General features: G+C 34.5%; 1 protein-coding gene across 3 annotated transcripts in view; it reads left to right on the forward strand.

Annotated features, from left to right (window-relative positions):
• The window catches only part of LOC103706769 (probable cyclic nucleotide-gated ion channel 20, chloroplastic), a 117,879-nt gene that overhangs the window by 92,000 nt on the left and 4,687 nt on the right, over positions 1-21,192 (forward strand). For all 3 annotated transcript variants that reach the window (XM_039131477.1, XM_039131475.1, XM_039131476.1), the window contains exons 6-10: positions 4,302-4,550; positions 8,398-8,661; positions 12,297-12,442; positions 13,363-13,440; positions 19,022-19,151. In XM_039131477.1, coding sequence (XP_038987405.1) covers positions 4,302-4,550; positions 8,398-8,661; positions 12,297-12,442; positions 13,363-13,440; positions 19,022-19,151 — 867 coding nt within the window. The remainder of the gene's footprint in view (positions 1-4,301; positions 4,551-8,397; positions 8,662-12,296; positions 12,443-13,362; positions 13,441-19,021; positions 19,152-21,192) is intronic.

Raw genomic sequence — 21,192 nt, forward strand, 5'->3', positions numbered from 1 at the left:
AAAAACGGCTAGTTTTTCAATTCAAACAATTGGGGAGTGACTAATAGAGGTTGGGGAAGTATTTAAGAGACACTATTCATCAGAGGAAGAAATCTTTTCATATTAAAGAAGCATATTCAAGAGCAAACCCTAGAAAAGAAAGCCTCGTTCAATTGCTTCACCAAAAAGGGCCAAAAGAAAGTTGTTAAGCAGTTTCAAAGAGTCATCAATAGCTCCACCAATCCTTGTGAAGTGAAGCAAGCTTGACAAAAAAGAGAATAGCTCCTCCAAAGCGATAAACGTTCTCTAAACTCTTCTTTGTAGTTTATAATTGCTTTATTTGCTCTCTTAGGAGCTCTCTTTTGTTACTTATCAATCTTGTTGTAAGGTTAGTTGGTAAGCCCGTAAAACCAACATTGTAGGTTGTTGGTGAGCCCGCAAAACCAATGTAGGTTATTGGTAATCTCGGAAAACAAAATTGTAAAGATTTTTGGATTGTGAGCCCGGAAAACAATCCAACTGTAATCCGCGGGATTATAGTGAATTTCCAAGGGAACGCTTGGGGAGTAGACGTAGGTGCTTAGGAGAGCACCGAACCACTATATTTCTTGTGTGTTTGTATTGTGTGCCTTTCTAATTTCACTACACGTACTTAATCAACATTAGCTAAACTACCCATTCATCTATCAATTTGATTAAGGGATTAAAAATTTAGAAAACCCAATTCACCCCCCCCACCCTCTTGGCTTGTCACCTAGGGCAAGATTTTTAGGCTGGTAGAGTTGTGAAGGAGCAACCTTTTTGGCTCTACTTGGGTGTCAAGAGTGTGTTGAATTTGGGCCCTGGATCTCTGCTATGCTTTGGATTTTGCTCTAGTTATTCAATGAAATCCCACCTTTTTATTGTCTCCCTAAAGAAATATTTGAAATTGGTGCCATGGGATCCTATCTAGATCCATCAGGTGATCCCAAAGTCTTTATGCTGCTTGAAGGAAAGCAAGTCTGCAAATCTTTAGGCTTAGCTCCTCTTTGTTGACATCTTAATTGCAAAAAGGACATCACAACCTATGCTTCGAGAATGATTTTTGTTAAGGCTTTTGAAAAGAAGTAGAAAGGAAATACTGAAGCCAATGGATCCTATACATGCAAGGAAAACTTTGATGATCGGGAAGATTATATCAACAATTCACTTGACATTGTAGATGGCACATAAATTCTGCCTTAGAGGAGAGGGAGAGGAGGTGGAAGGAGGTGAAAAGAGAAGGGAAAAGGCTAGAATGCATGAATTAGTGCGGGTAGCACATGGAGTGGATGGAGGTATTGCGAGAAGTAGAAAGGGATATGAGAGCTTGGCAAGCATCCTCGAGGCAATGGTTCCTTTGGAGAATAAAGCGATTGTGAGAGGTAGGAGGGGGATATGAGGCCTTAGGCAAATAAGGCTAGAGCGTCATGGCTCTTGCAGGGCATTTTTAGGGATAAAGCAAGGATTTAATTATTTTAGGTATGGACTCGTTCCAATCATGGTCTAGTATATTACAATACTTGATACAAGGGCGATACAGGTTGGTATGCCTCAACAAAAATCATTAGAAAGGGAAATGGATTTACCAAGCATGAGAGATGGTATGTGATCAATACACATCAATGCAGCATGGTGTGGTGTGGTATGCCCTGGTGTGATATGGTGCAATAGGGCAGTTAGGGCCTAGTTTACTAAAATTGGGGCACGTCAAGATCATCTGTACTAGTCCTTGATCTGGTACAATATGGCTAGTCTGAGGGTGCTATACTAGAGTCTTAATCCTAAAAATGATCTTTTTTATTTTGGAAGCTATAGGGTCCTTTTCCCTCTCATACTTTAGGATTTTGTGGCCATAATAACCAATGGAAGCACATGGGAAGCCTAGGTGTTGCTACCTAGCTTCCCTAAAAATATTATTGCGATCTTGAGATCTAAGGTAGTGGGTATCTTTGTTGAGGATTTGGTCAGAAGCTAGTAAAAATGGCATGAAATATGATGCAATGAGTGTATGCTTTTGCAAGTTTTTGGTTATTTTGGCTTATCTTTAATTTGATGGGGAATATCTAGGTTAGAATCACACTTCCAATCTTCTATTGTGCCAAGTAGAATGAGATGTTACTGAAAGATGTATGGATATTGCTCTGTAACACACACCTTGCCCACAAAGTTACTTGTTCAGTAGTTAACCGAATTATTGGTTAGGACCTAGGGTAGTTGATTGATTACCTTAACTTGTAATTGGTAAACTTTGTTCAACTTGTTACTGTGTACAAATTGTTGTGCTTCAGAATCCTCAAAAGGGTACTGAATTATAGAAATATTACATGTTTGTGTAGAGGAGTGGGGTTAGGTGGATTGGTAGGTGTTGCAAGTTGTTACTGTTCTACATGGTTTTGGTGGATGGTCATGTTAGGTGCTTGCATTTTGTTATTCCAATCATGTATTGGGGTGGATTTCTATGGCCTTAATAGACATAGTGGGCAACCACTTGTGGCTGTAAATGTAATTAAGCAAATTAAATTGTTGGTGAGCAACCACTTATGGATTCAAATTTTATCAAGCAACTTAAAATTTTGGTGCCTTTACTTGACATTGCTTCTAAGATTCCTGGACTCATCCCTTTGCCCTAATGTATCCCGTGCTAAAACGGCATGACATTGGGTACTGTATATGGGTGCCAGAGATAAGTGTAGGAGTCAAGTATGACACTAAGCAATCTGACTGTGTATTGGAAAGTCTGATGTAGGAGAGAGGAGGAGTAGGTATCTAAAAGAAAAGAGGAAAGAAGAAGAGGAGAGGATACCGGAGGATACGTATGTGGCAAGAGTGGACTAATGGTAGACTGGTTCTTGTGGATGATGTGGAGTTGTGGACTATGGTCGGAACGCAGATGGAGAGATCCAAGGTGGAGTATATAATGGAGGAGAAACAATGGGGTAGGCATCAAGAGAGAAAGGATTAGGATTGCAATTTATTAGGCTCAGAGTGTGCAGCTCCCATGATGCCTTTTCTAAAAGAGCAAAACTAACATCTCATTCTTGGATGGCTTACAATTTATTATTTAGCCCCCTATTGATTGGCATTTTATTTGAGGTACTTGGTTTTACATCCATCTAACTTTCAGCCCTTATATGTCTATAAGCATGTATGAAAACACTTAGTTGTGTTCATATATAAGGCCTATGTATGCCCAAAGAAAGGTAAACCATGCAAGCATTGGGATTCATACTGGTTGCCCGGTGGCACGGTTTGGTACGACACCGTGTCGTTCTGTGCCGAGCCCTTATCAACACAGTAGAGCTGGTGAGGGAGGGAGAGAGGGAGAAAGAGAAAGAGGAAAAGAGAGAGAGAGGGAGGAAGAGAGAGAGAAAGGCTCTCTCGTTCTTCCTCTCCCCCTCCCCCTCCCTCTTCGGTTTCTCAAACCGAGGGGCGGAATTATGCTGGCCCACCCCCGATATGGCTTTGTATGCCGCAAATCGGGTGGTACAATGAACCATGGCCCAAGGACTAAAAAGTAAAACTTAAAAGCTTACTGTACAAGCACTAAAATGGTAGGAAATACAAAGATCTTTTTACTCCAACCCAAATTTTGGATCCTTTTATGTTGAGTTCCAATGTGTTAAGATTTGGTATAAGAATTATCTAATTTCTAAATACACGCCCACATTCTAACACCTGTACGAACCCATATTACATAGCATAGCATATTTTAGTGATAATAAAATTATATATATAATGAGAAAATTAGTCTAAACTTAAAATGTACTAGTGGCTCTATTATAGCTTGGTATAAAGAACAAACTTTGATAACATAACACTGAAGTAATGGAAAAATGATGCACCATTCTAAAAGTACAAATGATTTACAGTTACTTATCCTTACCTTTCTGACAGTAATTTCTTTTACTTCTTTTTTTCCCTGTCATTGTAAATTGATGCCATCAAATATGAGCCTAAGCCATTATATTGAGATCGGAAACAAATTAGGTTTCAACATTGGGTTTGTTAGTTGTGCACTTTGATTTGACTTCTGTAGTTTCTCCATTGAATTTACTCTCACAGGGATGCTTATTTTGTAATTGCTGCTGGTTCATGTCATATGTGGATTTTGTATATATCCTACAGTTTCTATGATACTTTTATGTATAACATTGATGCAGGATTGTTTTTATAGAAGCTTTCTTTTTAAAAGCATAATGCAGAAAAATGAGATTTGAATTTCAGTTTTGTAACATGCAGCAGTCCCTTGATCTTCTCATGTGTCCTTACCAAAGGTCTCTTCATTTTTATCTTTTATGCAGGTAATGATATTACTAGTCATACCAAAATATGCGGGCTCATCAGCAGCAAACTATGCAAAAAATCTTTTACGTGCCACGGTTCTTCTTCAGTATGCCCCAAGAATTGTTAGATTTCGTCCCTTGCTTGCTGGGCAGTCTGCAAGTGGCTTCATTTTTGAGTCAGCTTGGGCTAACTTCGTTATTAATCTTCTTATGTTTATGTTGGCTAGTCATGTTGTTGGTTCGTCTTGGTACCTCTTTGGGTTACAGGTGTGCAGCAATTACTTATTCCTTGGCATGGTGCATCATCTTTGTGAAACTTTATGGAAGTTTTGTATTATGTGAGGCATGGTTAGTATAGCACTTGGATAGTCCTTTGCTTAACCAAAAAAGTTGTTTTGGAAGATCATTATGAGTTCTTTTATTTATTATTCAAGGTTGTGAAGAAAGCAAACCGTAATTCAAGTAGTTAAGAGTGCTTTGCACTATTAGTTGAAGTGTTCACAATCTTATTTCATAGATTAGCTGGACGTAAGAGTAATGAATGTACAATAATACCAAATGCACTAAAGACTGTTTGCAAACATAAGAAGATGATCTTTCATCCAACTTAGAGCAAGATTCTATGGTGCTTCAGATTGATTGTTATGAGGCTAGAAATGTACAATCTTTTTGTTTATATGAACTTTTGATAGCTTTGCAACTTAAAATATGAAATAAAATATTTATTCACTATGTTTTCTTATGGATCATTTCTGTTATTGGTGTTTGAGTTGCATTAGTCAGCACAACAATACTTGGTATGTAATATATGATTGGAGGGATGCAGCGGCATGATCAAATATAGTATGGCTAAGCATTATAATCATGGATTGAAGTGCCATACCATACCATACCGATACACCTTTCTGTACCATACTATGCCAAAATGTGGTAGTGCATCCTACTCTTGCTGTGTTGGCACTGACAGGTTTATTGATCTGAGTATGGTGCCTTACTGTCAAGGTCCATATTCTTGACTTTACACCTGCATTATACAACATCATGACATAGTCTGCACTCTGCACCAATGCTTAAGATGTTTTGCATTGGATAGGCAGAAAACTATGGTCTTGCTTATTTTAGAATTTAATGTTGTCTGATGTAGAATTCATTTTTTTCCCTAGACTTTCGTCTGTCAGATAATCTTTCTTATTGTATCTAATGGAGCAGCAAGGCAACAACTATAGTAATAGTTTGAAGTTTCATTGCTCACATGCAGGGTAAAAAAAATAAAAAAAATCGAAGATAATATAAATTTTAAATTATTGGGTATGCTTAGGTTCTATAATATTTAGGTTATGTATCTTGATGTGTGGACATATATATAATTCATAATGTGAAATAAACTAGCATTAAATGGGTGGTAGCACATCATCATCATCATCAAATTGGCTGAAGGGTTGAGCTTATTTTATGTGAGGTTGTCGGCCTGACTTAGACTTTAAATTCGGTGCTGATTTTATGGTTGAGGCAAATTTAAGCTAGCGAGGGACCTGCCATAAAAACTATATGGTAGGATAAGCCTACACAATTCCTCAAGACTTGGATAGAACCTACATAGATAGGAATCCTGATAGCTTTCATCATCATTGTCATCATCATCAAATCGGCAGAAGGATTGAGCATCTTTTATGACTGGCTATCAGCTTGACTTAGACTCTCTATTCGGTGCTGATCTCCTGGTTGAGGCAAATTTAAGCAAGAGAAGGATCTGCTATGAAAACTATCTGGCTAGGGGGAACCTCTAGAATTCCTTGTGGATAGAGCCTACATGGACAGTGCAGTGATAGCATTGGATATAAGGAACTTTTTTCATCTCAGAAGCGCAAATAATACAAAGAGCCAAATGAAAGTCTCAACATTTTCTGATGATCACATACTCCCATTAATTAATAATGACCTGAGTTTTGTTTCTTACTGGTGGATTTCTTCTCCTCTAGCTCATATCTCTTGCTTCAAAAGGGTTACGATGGGGTATCTATAAGTGTCTCCTATGACATAAATTAACCAGAGTTTATAGCTTTCTGTCATGAGACTGTATACAGACTGTTTTCTTCGTATATAAAATCTCAGAAGCTTATGATCCTAAATCATATAAATTATCTTATCTATCCTGCATAAGCTTGAACCAGCAAGTTTATGTTGATCTTATCCTTCTTAATCCCTTTTCCAATTAAAATGTTAATTTTTCCTGCTAATTAACATCTTTGTTTGCATTGCATCTTGTAGCTTTATTTTGGTTACTGTTACATCTACTCAATTTTTCTGTAGTGTAAAGTATGTGAGATCATGTTCTATTTCTCATGCATAACAAGAAACCTATAATTTAAGAGTATTTACATTGTGAGACAGGATCACATAAATTCTTCTTAACATGTAAATTAAGATCATAAGGTGTGAAACATGTTTGTTATCATAGGAATTGAAATACTATTACCTCTTTACAATAGCATAACTTTGAGTTTATTCTTCAGAAGATCCAATTAGTTTCTTGTCTAGGATCAAAATTGTCACACCTAGATTTTTCATATCAAAGTAACTAGGAATGAAAGTTTTAATTTCATTTAGAACTTCCAAGTTAGTTCCATATGCTGTATTTTGCATTAGCATGACATGTATGTATTGCACAATTTTTTTTTGAATTGTTTTACTATATAGTCATTTGTCATTCTTCTGAACTTCAGAACTATATGATAAAGTTATTGCACTTCTCATGCCATAGCTTAGGGGCTTGCTTGAGTCAGTAAAATAAATCTTACTGAGCTGTAGATGGTATGTTCTTGACCTTTACTGTAAAATCCTTCAAGTTGTTTCGTGCATACATATTTCTTCTTCTAAATCATCATTAAGGAACATACCCTTATTATCTGTTTGATGTAAGCCAACTTATTTATCAAAACAAATGTTAGAGAAACCCTTCTAGAGCCTATCCTACCGAAAAGGGTGTTAAGACAATCTGTTCTCTTTTTCTAGTTAAAGCTGTTAGGAACTAATTTGGCCTTATAACTTTCTAAGGTTCCATCCAAAGTTCGAAGACTCAATTTTGTGTTATGCCAAATCAGATCAGTCTTGGTTTTGGTAGTTCTAATTCCATTTTCAGCCATTACAGTTGGAATAATAAGAAATCCAGAAAATGTCAATTGAAACTAGAAAGGAAAAAGTAAAAATAAAAAAGTATAATAAATCAAGAAAATAAGTTAGAATTTTTTCATATGTATTGTTTAAGTTATTTCATATCAGGAAAGTTCTTCCCTTTTAAATAAAATGTTATGAGATCGTCTTTAGAATGTACCATATGATTTTGTTATTTGATGCAAATATAACACATAACAATTGAGATGCCTTTGAGACTTGAGTCACACAGTAGCCTAACTTATGCTCAAAAACTTACTTTTCACTGATTCTTATTGGAACAACCAATTCTTCCTAATAAATCTAAGTTTAATCTAAGAGAAAATGCTTCCAGTGCCTCTTGACATATTAAAAAATAAAGAAGTGGCAAATGTTATCATACTTAGTAAATACACAAAGTTATTTTGGTCTAATCAGTTAGTTTTAGCTAGAATTCGGAAACTGGTGCTGTTTACAAATCACTTTGACTGAAAATGTAAAGTTTCGGTTTCCATTTTGGATTCTAGAATCTAGTGAAATTTCAAACTATGGTTCGGTCTATGGTTTTACAGATCACTTTCTAAAAATTCATGCACAACCTATTTCCAGGTTGTACCTGTATTAATTTCTAAGTGCTTTTGGCGTGGTGTTACTTCCATAATTTATAAGAGCTTCTCTCTCAAACTTTCATATGCATTTTTTAAGACTGAGACATGAAACCTCCCTTCTTTAAGTTATCAAAAATCAACTTTTAAATCAGCATGCTATAGTTTGGTTTATCTATGAACTTACCTTGTTTTATATGCTAGGATGCTTAATTTCTAGTTTCTTTTTATTAATTTACCATGGTGTCTTCAATCAACCATTAGTCATCTGTTATATACATATGGTGATATTTGTAACTATCTTCTGGTGTAATGATGGTAATGGATAGATTTTAATTTTTGTTTTCTTTTTATTTCAGAGGGTAAATCAATGTCTAAGGGATGCCTGCTCTTCCAGTTCTCTTTTTCCATCTTGTGCATCATATATAGACTGTGGACGTGGGAATATTGTTGAACAGAATGATACAAATAAAACAAATTGGTTGAATGATTATACTTCTAGTGATTGCTTTAACGGTAGTGGAGGACATTTTGTTTATGGCATTTATCAACAGGCTGTCTTATTAACAACAGAGGACAGTATTGTTAAACGATATATATATTCCTCATTCTGGGGATTTCAGGTACTCCATTCCGTCTACTTGCCTTCTAAATAATACCACTATCACAATAAATTTATAAACTATTCCCTGACAATTATTTTTGAGATTACATTTCTCTTGCATGCACTATACATGCCAGACAAATATGCAATGAGTTCCTTTCTTTCATTGCCTAGAAGTCTCAATTCTTAGTTACCATCTAAATGTTGCATTCTCATTCCCCAGCAATCGGAGCAAACATTGTCACATGTTGCACATTACCCAAATAATAGTGATTTTTGCAGGCATTATAAACCTTTAAAGTTATGCTTCTATTCCTCTAGCGAGATTTTATACAAAGTCATCAGGTGAATCTCCTTATGCTGGACCATTAGTCCTAGAACTTTGCTATTGTTGGTTAATTGTCGGTTCCATAGTCCCTTTGAAGTAATTAGTGAATCATCTATATAACTTGTAGACTTAAATAACTAAAAAAATTTATACTATTTTAATCATAGAAACCTAATCATAGTTATTTAAAATTTTACAAAGTAATTTTTCACTAAATTATTTAATTAATTAATTAAAAAATATTAAGTTAAAATTGCACAAAGAAACAACTGCTTCTCTCTTGAGCAGCAGCTACTAGAAATTAGTAGGTAATCAAGTAAAATATAATCATACATTTTGGAGGCTCCCATTTTGATCAGTACTATTTGTAAGTTTTAATGCCAAAAGTACCACTATATAACCCCATCGCTTGCTTCAAACATAATAAGAAATTAAGGTGATAATAATTTTATAAAATAGCAGTATCTTGTAGTATTATTTTTGGTCTCTCCATATGTGGGGGTAAGGCTGCGTAATCCGACCCTTCCCAGATGTGGCGGGAGCCTCATGCACTGGTCTATCTTTTTTGGTAATATTTTTTTTATTTTGTATTTTTGAAATAGAAATTTTATTAACAAATATAGTTATTTTCAAGTGTATTTGTTTGATCACTTTGTGCAAAAAAAAAGAGTATGAATGGTTGTGCATTTGTTCAGGTTATTTTTAAAACCCATTTTGTGAATTATTTGGGAGGTCCATTTTCTCTCAAAATCATTTTGTGCCTTTTCTGGAATTTCTGTTACTCCATTGAACAGATTGATGTATCTTGTTTGGACAAAGGTTTAAATGACAAGCAAGACAATAGTTTTCTAAAGATCTAATCAAATGCCCATTGGTAAGCAATAAATCAAAACCCTAAAATGAGCCTTAGAATTTATTTCGTAGGATTGGCGTGCTGGAGTGTTTTTACTTGAAGCATCTATTACTAAATTTTGCTTCGAACCTCAGTTGTTTTGAGTCGTTTGACTAATAATGACCTGAGGTATGTTGACCTGTCTTGTTGAATGTTAATATATGCAATGCAACATGGGCTTGTACTAAGGTGTATGAGCAATATAATCTATTACATAATACATAGGGGTGGCAGTCGGGTTGGGTCGGATCATATACTGGTCGGGTCAAATGCGGATCGGGTCAGAAAATTCAAAACTTGAATCTGACCTAATTATTAAACAGGTAAGAATTTGAAACCTGAACCTGCCTTGTTTAATAAACAGGTAATCTGACCTAACCCGTTTAACCTGTTTAATAAATAGGTATCTCTGCTTAACCTGTTAAACTGTTAACCTGTATAACCTACATAACTTGTTAATTTATTAACTTGTTTAATAAGCAAGTAACCTGCTTAACTTGCATAGCCCAACCCGGCTTGATTTTTAAATGGGTTAAACAAGTCAAGGGGCTGAAACTTGAACCTAACCCGATTATTAAACGGTTTAAATGGGTCAACTTGTTTATGACTTAAATCTGTTTTTCCCATACCCAAACTTGCTTATTGCAGGTCGAACATGGGTCGGGTCATATTTTGCCAGCCCTAATAATACACCCTCTTATGTCGTATTCGGATTTTATTACCATATATATAGTACTCCTTGGTGCAATAAGGTTGCTACTTGGGGCTTTTGCCCAGCTTGAGTGTAGGATAAATGATATTATTAAAGTGAGATTCTTTGAATTCATTTTGAGTGCCTTTAGTAGCTTTAGGAATTAATCAAGAAGAAACTTTCTGGTTCGGATTGGGTCGATATAATTTCGAGATGCCTGCATACCGACACTTGATACACTGTAGCATCCTGATATCCTACTGAGACTTTTTTCATGCTTTTTGTTGCTTTTCATTGTTGTTTAGGTTTTTTATATGTTTATTTAGGATTAAGCAAGTTTTTTGAGCCCATGAACAAGTTTATGTGTTGGTACTGCTCTCAACACCAATTTGACGAGCGCAATGAATATATTTATTTCATATATATGAAAGATAGCATCCATAGATCACATGCGCTATCAAAATAATATAATTCATACTTCATACTTTATGTAGTAACATCAACTTCCACAAAATCATTATTGAGTTATCACTCAAATCCTTGGACCCTGATCCATACTTCATATTATAATTTCAAGATTCCAACTCCAAAATTGGCCATTCACATTAAAAGGTTGACATTCATTTAAAAAAAATTGGAAAGAAATGCCCTTACCCTCATTCCTAGAGGTATTGGGAAAGTGTCTCAATTGTATCCGGGAAGTATTTGGAATACTTTTTTTATTTTAAAAAAAAAAGATGATTCTTAAAATAAGTATTGGATATGTAACCTAGATGTATCCATGAGTGCTGGTATTTGATACATATATGATACAAACGTGGCATGCAACTTGAAGTTTCTGTGCTTCCTAGAAGAGCGAGTTTGGAAGGAAACTTAAGGATATTTTGGAAGGATACTTAAGCAGGTCTAGTCATTGCACTGGTGGACGCTAAAAGATGGGTAACTAATGGTATAGTTTGATCATGCACAATGAAGACCAAAGAGAGGCCTGTTCAGAAAAGGTTCAGATTCACGTGCAAGGTTAGAAAAGTGAAAAAGGAAGATACATACAAAACATCTATAGAATTTGTAAGGATTTTGCATTGATGGAGGAGGTAGCCCTCGATGTAGAATTTATAGGGATGACCATTAGGGTGGTCAGTTAATACTTGCTTAATATTTTTGAATTTTAGTTTGTGAGGCTCATAGATTTGACTTGCTCGAGATGAGAGACTTTAAATTTATGTAAAGCACAGCGATATATGACATGATAACATTAAGGAAGTCCGCACTGTATAACTTCTTGTTTTGAAATATGTGATATTGCTTCCATTCATGTGAAATTGAAACTTGAATTTTTTGTTCTATTTGTATGAGCTTGAATTTTGAATGGGTAGAAATATAAACAGAAAAGCTGTAGCATTTCTCACCTTCTTTCTTACAACCTTTTAGGCTTTTCTATAAATTCTTTAATGTAATCTGTATACCTTTGTTTAAGTGTTATGTCAATGCCATAGCAAATCAGCACTTATAGCTGGTAACCAGTGTCCAATTTATTTTTAGTGGGTTTTTTTTTTCATTCAGTGTGACTATGATTCACATAGATTAGCAACTTTGATTATTTTCCCTGTTTAGTTAGTATTTAAATGTTTATCAAAACAATCAGAAAAGCTTTGTATGCTATTTCTTGCAAATCTTATGAGCATTGTGCACATACTTTGATATATTTTTGTCTCACCTTTTAAATATTATGTTATGTCCCAGCAAATCAGTACCTTAGCTGGTAACCAAGTTCCAAGTTATTTTGTGTGGGAAGTTCTGTTCACTATGGCCATCATTGGATTGGGGCTCTTGTTATTTGCATTGCTCATTGGAAATATGCAGAACTTTCTCCAAGCCCTTGGCAGAAGGTGTGCAAATTACGCGATTATAACTCATCTTACTGAAGCTCTTTTTTTAAAAAATAATTGTTAATGATGCAATTCCTTGGTACGATTACAACCACTATTTTGCTTGTTACAAGTTGTACTATAATAAGCCCTTTGACTTGTCCCTTTTTTGGAGATTTTGTTCTCTATTACATATCACAGATAGAGATAAACAATTTTTACAACATCATATAAGCATCCATCAATTCCATCACTCTATTTATGTGTGCGTGTGTGCAATAGTATGAGTGTATTTACATAAGCAGGCCTGTGTATCTGACTTAAGTTGTCTAGTTTAGTCAGGAAAATGAAATTGGAATGTAGGTATAGATGTAAAAAGATCAACAAATACCACCATGTATTCGTGACTTATATTTTTGCCCTCTGAATATGTTTATCAAGCAGTAATGTACTTCTCATACCGCCCCATGGCGCTCTATATGTACCATACCAGCTAGGGATGGGTACATGGTGCCCCTCAGGATAGTTCTGTAGGGTGATCTTGTACCTACCCATACCGATCTCGTGCCACATGGTACGACCTCCTTTTTTTTTGTGTGTGTGTGTTGGTGCTCATTCGGACTGGTTGGTGCTGACCTTGAACTGCCTTTGTACCACAGTACATACTGTACCTTCCAGTTACCAGTAAAAGTCTCACCTTGATTTTTAAATTCTTTGGGACGTAAGATATATTGGATAACCAAGTGTTCTGATTTATATAGCAGATAACAAAACCTAATTTTTTTCTCATTGGATCCTTACATTTAGCATTGCAGGGAAACTTTTTCTCAGTTCCAACCTTGTAGAAGATTCTTTTCTTTTTTGGAATTTCATAAAAGCACATCAAATATTATAAAACCTGCAATGTACCTTCATTTGATTCTAGCTATTTGTTTTACAAGGAGACTTGAAATGCAACTTAGACGACGTGACGTTGAACGATGGATGAGCCATCGTCGTTTGCCAGAATATTTGAGGAGGTTTGTTACAAAAATATTATTGAATATTTGATTTCAGTTCTTGTACATCAATCGCCATAATAATTTACTCTAACTTGGTTTCATGGAATCTATTATATACCATAGTGTATGTCTCTTTGCTGTCATCTTTTGTTTGATTGAAATGGATCTCTACATTGCAATATTATGCTTCATGATGTTTATGCCTTATCCTGGCCCTAGTTTCTGTTCGCTCTTTTTTCATTCAATCAAAATTTTTCATCACTTGACATGAGACCGCTATATTATGTTCTTGTGTTCAGTAATAAATATGACTTGAGAACACTTCATGCTAGTGTAGCTTAAGATACTTATGAGATCTATCATATTTTATCTAAGTATTTTAAATATGACAAAATGCACATGTATATTTGCATTACTAGTATAATTGTTTCTTTTGCACACGAAACACAACATTTGTAAATGAACCATTCATAATATCAAGCGACTTAGTCTAAATGGTCACCCTCTTTAGAAAAAAATGGTAAATCTAAAGGGTCACCCGCATATTCATTATCTTATCACTGCAAAAGGTCATCCAACATATATGTTCATTGTTTGATCTCTCTGCTAAGCATTTTGTTATTATTGAAGGTGATAAGAAGGGGATGATAAATGCTGTAACATAGGGCTTGTACTAGATCTTGTTTTCTACTAATTAATTATTTACCTTAAAGAAATGGTGTGCTAAATGAGATACATTAGTATGATAACAACTTGTCGTTTATTATGGTAGAGTTTGTAGAAGGTCAGAAAGTAGTTTTAGGCATATGGTCTGCTGAACCGGTACCGGTCGGTTCAGCCCGTACCGTACCGGTACCGACAGGCACCGGTACGGTACGGTTATTGAAATTGGTTCCGACCTAGAGACCGGTACATATCCATGCCAGTCGGTTCGCACCGGTACATACCCGTACCGGTGCGAACTAAGCCGGTTCGCACCGGTACAGGGTGTTCTTCACGGGAGACAGCGCGTGGCTAAAGCCACGCTAAATGCCATGCGCGGTGGCACTTTCGGAACAGTACCGGCTCGGTTCGGTATCGGACCGCATCGGTACGTCAGTATGATCGGTACGGCGAATCTTGGTATAGGCATCGTTTGGAATTGCTAATGGCAGTAGAGCTTTTGGAAGAGATTTTGCCAGTAGAGCTTTTAATAAAAAGCTATTTTCTGTTTGGTAACTACATTTTTCAAAGTGTTACAGAATTTTAACATACGTTTGATAACTAAACTGAGAAAGTGCTTTTAGTATAAGAAAATGACCATAAAGAACATTTTTTAGTGCTTTCAATTTTTAAACTCTTTGTATTATCAAGACTTGTTAATATAAAGTATTCTTAATTTACAAATTATTTATTTTAAATGCTATAATATTAGAGTATAATAATATTGCAATATAATAGTATAATATTATAGGAATATAATAATTTTATATTATTAAAATATGATTTATTATGATATAATAATGATAGTAGTATTAGTATTGTAAAGCATAGCATAATATAATATAATATAATATAACATAACATAATATAATGCAATGTCATGTAATGTATCTATTATTAGTTAATAATTATAATATAGTATTTTGATATAAAGCATTATATTTATTATTATAATTATTACATATTAATATATTAGTTCATAGTATAATGTTATTATAATGTAATATAATATTGTAATATGATGTAATAAAATATTATAATCTAATATAATATTATTATAATATAATATTGTATTCTATAGTATAATATAATACAATATAATGTATCTAATATTATTTAGTAAATATAATATAATGTTTTGATATGAAGTATTACAATTATTATTACATATTAATATATTATTACATTGTATAATATTATTATAATATATAAATGTGATATTATAATTAGAGTATAATATTATAATATTATTTTTTATTAATATAGTATAGTGTAAACTGTAAAGTATTATTAATCTATAATTTATATATTTTATTTGAATCTAGATACTATAATAGACAATGTAATTATCTTTTAAAGGGAGATTGCCAAGTAACAAAGAATATCATTATTAAAAATAGGAATTTTTGATTCTAACAAACAACATTCTTGTTTACTTAGATACAAAATACTAAGATACAAAGCATAGTATCCATGTTACAAGCATAATTTCATAAAGAAAGAAACGCGATATGACCATGGAGAATATCCATCTCATGGTTACTTATTGTTTGACTTTGCTCCGCAGTTCTTCCTATGGTTTATCAATCTCTAAACAATCAGGATGGAATAAATCCTCCTCATTATCGTAAGATTGAAACTCGAAATCTTTAATTGGATGATTCCTAATGAAGTTATGAATGGGTATGGAAGTCACCATAATGTAAACTTGTTTGTGATAAGAAAAGCTAGGCATTGTACTCAATATTCTCCATCTACTTTTCCAACATCTAAATGTCCTCTTAGTAGTGCATCGTAACAAGTAATGTGCATGATTAGAGATTTCATGCATAACCCTTGATCGACTTCCATGTTGAAATTTTGGTAGATGATACCTCTCTTCTTTGATGGCTCAATATATCCCATCATATGAGGATACCCTCTATCCACCAAGAAATATTACCTGAATAAATATATATATATATATGTTAGTATTTTACACTTATGTATCAAAGTTAAAATGTACCTGTTACAATAATTGGAGCTTTTCACTATGTATAGCCTCCAAAAAGATGTGTATCATGAGCAGTACCCTCCTATAGTCCAAATAAAAGTGAAACACATTTCACAACAAACTATTCTAGAAGCTTTCGAACCATGTCTTTCAATTCATTGCACAAATCATCAAATATATATTTTTTATTTTGAATTGTTTTTGACATCTATCTAGATCAAGGTTTTCTGTACCGGTCGGTACCATACCGTACATAGTGTACTGTATCGTATCGGTACTGAACTGGTATGCAGTCTCATAACATACTGGCATTTGGTACACCTTGCCATTTTGTACCATACCACGTACCGACACTGTAATAGGATGGTATTGGTATGGAATCTGGTACTGAGACAGCGAACCTTGATATGGATTGCCTTATAGAATTTCTAACACAAACTTAATCCCATCGGATAAGAGGTCCTATAAGGCTCTTTGTTAATGGACTTTGTATAATAATCAATAGTTGTACCATGAGCAATACCCTCCTATAGTCCAAATAAAAGTGAAACACGTCACAACAAGCCATGATATTTTGCATGGGTATCACTTTTTGGACAATATATGGTATTTATTTAGATGGAGAAACCTTTAGCAGCATGTGGGTACTATTAGTTGCTCCAATAGAGTCCTTAAAATAATGCCACCAGCAACTATCGTTATGAATTTTACTTGAAATTTTCTTAAACTCTATCAATTAGGTTAATAATATCATTGGTCATTTTTAAGATAGCATTTAAGACACGGATAACCTTTCTTGTACCATCTTGTTCCCAATTTTATATCTTAGAATCATCAAAAACAGTCCCTACCTCAACAGCAATGCTTCTAGAAGCTTTCAAACCATGTCTTTCAATTCATTGCACAAATCATCAAATATATATTTTTTTATTCTGAATTGTTTTTGACATCTATCTAGATCAAGATTTGTCGTACTGGTTGGTACCATACCGTACCTGGTATATTGTTCCGTATCGGTACCGAACTGGTACACAGTGTTGTAATATACTGACACTTGGTATGCCTTGCCATCTTGTATTGTACCACATATCGACACTGTAATAGGATGGGATTGGTATGGGATCCGGTACTGAGACGGCGAACCTTGATCTGGATTGCCTTGTAGAATTTCTAACACAAACTTAATCCTATTGGATGAGAGGCCCTATAAGGATCTTTGTCAATGTACTCTGTATAATAATCAATAGCTGTACCATGAGTAGTACCCTCCTATAGTCCAAATAAAAGTGAAACACATTTCACAACAAGCCATGATATTTTGTGTGGATCACGCAAAGCTGGATGAATACAATAAAGAACAAGAGAAAGGATAAGACAAATCAATTGTCAAGCTGCCATGCTTCCCAATTGATGCACCCTAGAACATCTGTTGACAATGTAGATCTTGTGTTATCAATTTGACCCGATAAATCAATTCATGATAATTGCCTCATTACAATACTAGATCAAATGCCACAGTTTATTTTCATCTGATCTAATGTCATGTGAATGCCTTGATGGTATCTGAAAACTGACTGCTGTAAAACATCCTAAGAAACAAAACTAAGTTGAGGCGGAGTAAGAGAAAAGGGACGCAACTTTCTGAATAACAGTATAAGTGAAGGATGTAAATTGGTAAAAGATTGGAGAAAGTGGCAAGTAGTTAAGAAAAGAAGGTAATATCGATGAAGGGATATTGCCATTATGCATTATCAAATAAATTGTGCACAACTAGCCATGTCACGTGGAAAATGGTTTAAAAGAGGCAGGAAATATGCAAGTAAAGAGGAAGGGGAGATCAGGGAAAATGGATGTAAGGTAATAGATGGGTAGATATTACCCGGAACTTGAATTTGGCTGATGTGGTCACAGTTCTTTGTTTTGGAGCTTTTGGTCAGTTGGTGCTCTTAGAGCATGAATTATGTTCCAGTAATCACTAGACAAGATAAGAACTCCAAAAGCACCTAAGACATTCTCTAGGCGATTGAATCTGATCATTCAATTGGTCTTCTAGAAATTTTTTTTCCTCCTGGAATGCTAATTCAAAGCTCCGACATGAAGGTTCCAAGCAATGAACTGATCTTGGTAGCATAGTAACCAGGGGAAGATATTATATGCTACTGATTATAAGATTACAAACCAATTAAAGATGTATTGTACTTAACTTGCAAGTCTTATTTCTTGAGAAAATACACATCCTAATTTCAAGAACCTTTTGCATCTATATCTCGACCTTGCATCAACTCTTTATTCTGATCTTCTGGTTGATGAGTTTTTCCATGAGGGATGAAATTTGTCGTGAAACATGAGAGTGATTTTGGGAAGGAAAACCTACCTTATTGGTTAGGCTATCTATGCTCATGCAAAGTGGGAGAGACCCATCAAGTTGCCATAGACTTGGAAATTGCCTATACAAAGAGGAAGGCAAGGTTTAGTATATCAAAAAAATGATCCGGCTATGATAATGCTGTGACCACTTAGCCGACCTAATTACATATATCTGTACGGAAAACATAACAAAATTTATTGTCATTGTTCTGAGAATATTACTTTATAGTAGTGATTGAAATAGGAAATATCCATTAGAATGTCTATTTAGTTATTCATGGTGAATCCACATAATATTTTATTTTATTTGAGTCCACCTTGTTTATGAATTAATTGCAGTATAATTTGGCTAACATAGTGCATGACCATCCAGACATCATAATCATTTATTTGGATTGAACCTTAGTCATTTAGTTCTACTACTTTTATGTGTTTGTTATTGTTCAACTCTTTAATGATTTTCTGCATGTTTTTGTTATTGATTCCTGAAGTTTCCCTTTTGGTGGTGATACTAACCCAAATTACAAGATGATTTAGGAAAGTAAAGCAAGCGGAGAGGTTTACTTGGGCAGCTACTCGAGGTGTAAATGAAGAAGAGCTACTAGAGAATCTACCGGAGGACCTACAAAGGGAAATTCGTCGCCATTTCTTTAAATTTCTCCATAAAGTGAGCCTCCAAACATGAGATGTGACTTGTTTATGGTAGTAACAATAAGTCTATGTCACTTTGTTGATAACTAGTTCTCGTTCTCATTTGTCTGACTCTGACTTGTATTGTCATGGTAGACCATTCATGTGGACTACCATAAATGTCTAGGCATTTAATACAATTTCTTTGAGGAAATTTATAATATCTTGAGATGGTAATTGTAATCTTCTATGTATGTGTGGCTTATGATAATTAAAATTGTCCTTTTCTTGCTTAACAAACAATATAATAAACATACTAGAGAGAGTGGAAGTTCAATTATATGATGTCTATGATTGTATCAGATGGTAGAGTGTCCACAAGCACCTTTTTGTTGTGATTAGTTTTATTTTTTTTTTTTAAAGAATAAGTCAGGGGAAATAACTCTCAACAGCATAATAACGTCATAAGAACATATTAATTCATTTCTCCAAACATGGAACCTTGCAACTTTATTTGAAATTGTGTTTGGAAAAATTGATATGAATAGGTTAAGCACATATGTAAGTCGGCATGGTACAACTAAAACCATGTTATGCGAGGAATTAAGAAATATTAAATATAGAAATAAAAATAAAGTAAGTAAAATGAAAAATAGAAATTGAGTTATTTGATTTATAGAAAACAAAAATAAAGGTGGAAGTAAATAAAAATTATATAGTAACATCATAAGTGCTAATTGTCTGAGTAAAATATGAGAAAAGACATTATTGATAAATCTAGGGTAGTGAGATCATGTATCATTGATCATTGATTGGTGTGACACGGAGTAAAGGGATGTAAAGTGATAAGGAATTTAAGAAACAAATTGTATGGTCAGGCCTAGCTAGGTTTCATATTTTCTTGGTCAAGTAAGGATGGCATCAAGTTTGAGTCGGAGGATTTCGTTTTTGTATATTTACATTTTTTATATTTTTCTAAACTTTGAAATAGGAAGACTACTTTCCTCCATTTTTTTTAGGGTAGTATATCTCCTATATATACATAATAGGCTTATATAAAGATTTTGGACTCATATTGGGGGTTCAGATTTTACTAATCGGGTTCATGATCGGTCATGTCAGATCAAGATTAGGAATTTTGTGTGTTGGGTTGTACTACATATTTAATAGGCTTATACATAGAGATCTTAACTCTAGTTGCGTTCAAATTTCATCGATCAGGTTGATTTCAAATCAGTTTTGATTGGGGATAACCCAAACAATCTCCAGTTGATTCAATATGAAGGAGAGGCGCATGTTCAAATAGGAGGAAGGATGGTTGTTCTTCTTTCTTTTCAGTTTTTATTTTAATGTTTGATAGTTATTTTTAAGCAAAAGGGGGACTTAGTTTTGAGTTGGAAGAACGGCATTTTTTCTCCTATTTTCTTTGACTTCTCTTTGAATTTTGGATAGGGAGATGCATGTGAGGATGGCTGGGCAACTAGACGAAACCATATCCAACTTGGACTCAATCTTTAGTCAACTTGATCCTACCTAAACCCAAACCAGCCCAGTTCTTGGATGGGTAGCGAATGGATTCAAATGTAGGATGAAACCTCCCAACAAGTTGGATCTGGGTTAGGTGATAGCTGGACCTGACCCGACTTGGTAGCACTCCTAGAGTCATTCTCAACTCAACCTAATTCAACTCTTTTACTATAGTTGGTTCAAGTTTGTGTCTTATGCTGAGTTTGAGTTTTGCTAGTTAAGTTGTTTGTTTAGTCAAGTATGATTAGGTGCATATTTTATTGGTTGGTTTAGACTTAAGTGGCGGCAACCTGAACCAACCCCAAGTCACGCCCCTAAAGAGAAGAGCTTCAAGTTAGAATTGGATGGTTGGATTGAGGTATATATTTAATGGATTGGTATATAGAGATTTTGGACATGAGTTGGTTCAAATTTTGCTAATTAGGATACTTATCAATTTGGGTCTGTTTAGGCTTTTCCCATAATAAGAAGAGGCTCTGGTTCGAATAGGAGGACCGTTTATTTTTTCTCCTATCTTATTTTTGTTTCTCTTTAACGTTTGAGAGCAAGTA

The sequence above is a fragment of the Phoenix dactylifera genome, chromosome 11, assembly GCF_009389715.1.
Source record: "Phoenix dactylifera cultivar Barhee BC4 chromosome 11, palm_55x_up_171113_PBpolish2nd_filt_p, whole genome shotgun sequence".
NCBI lineage: Eukaryota > Viridiplantae > Streptophyta > Magnoliopsida > Arecales > Arecaceae > Phoenix > Phoenix dactylifera.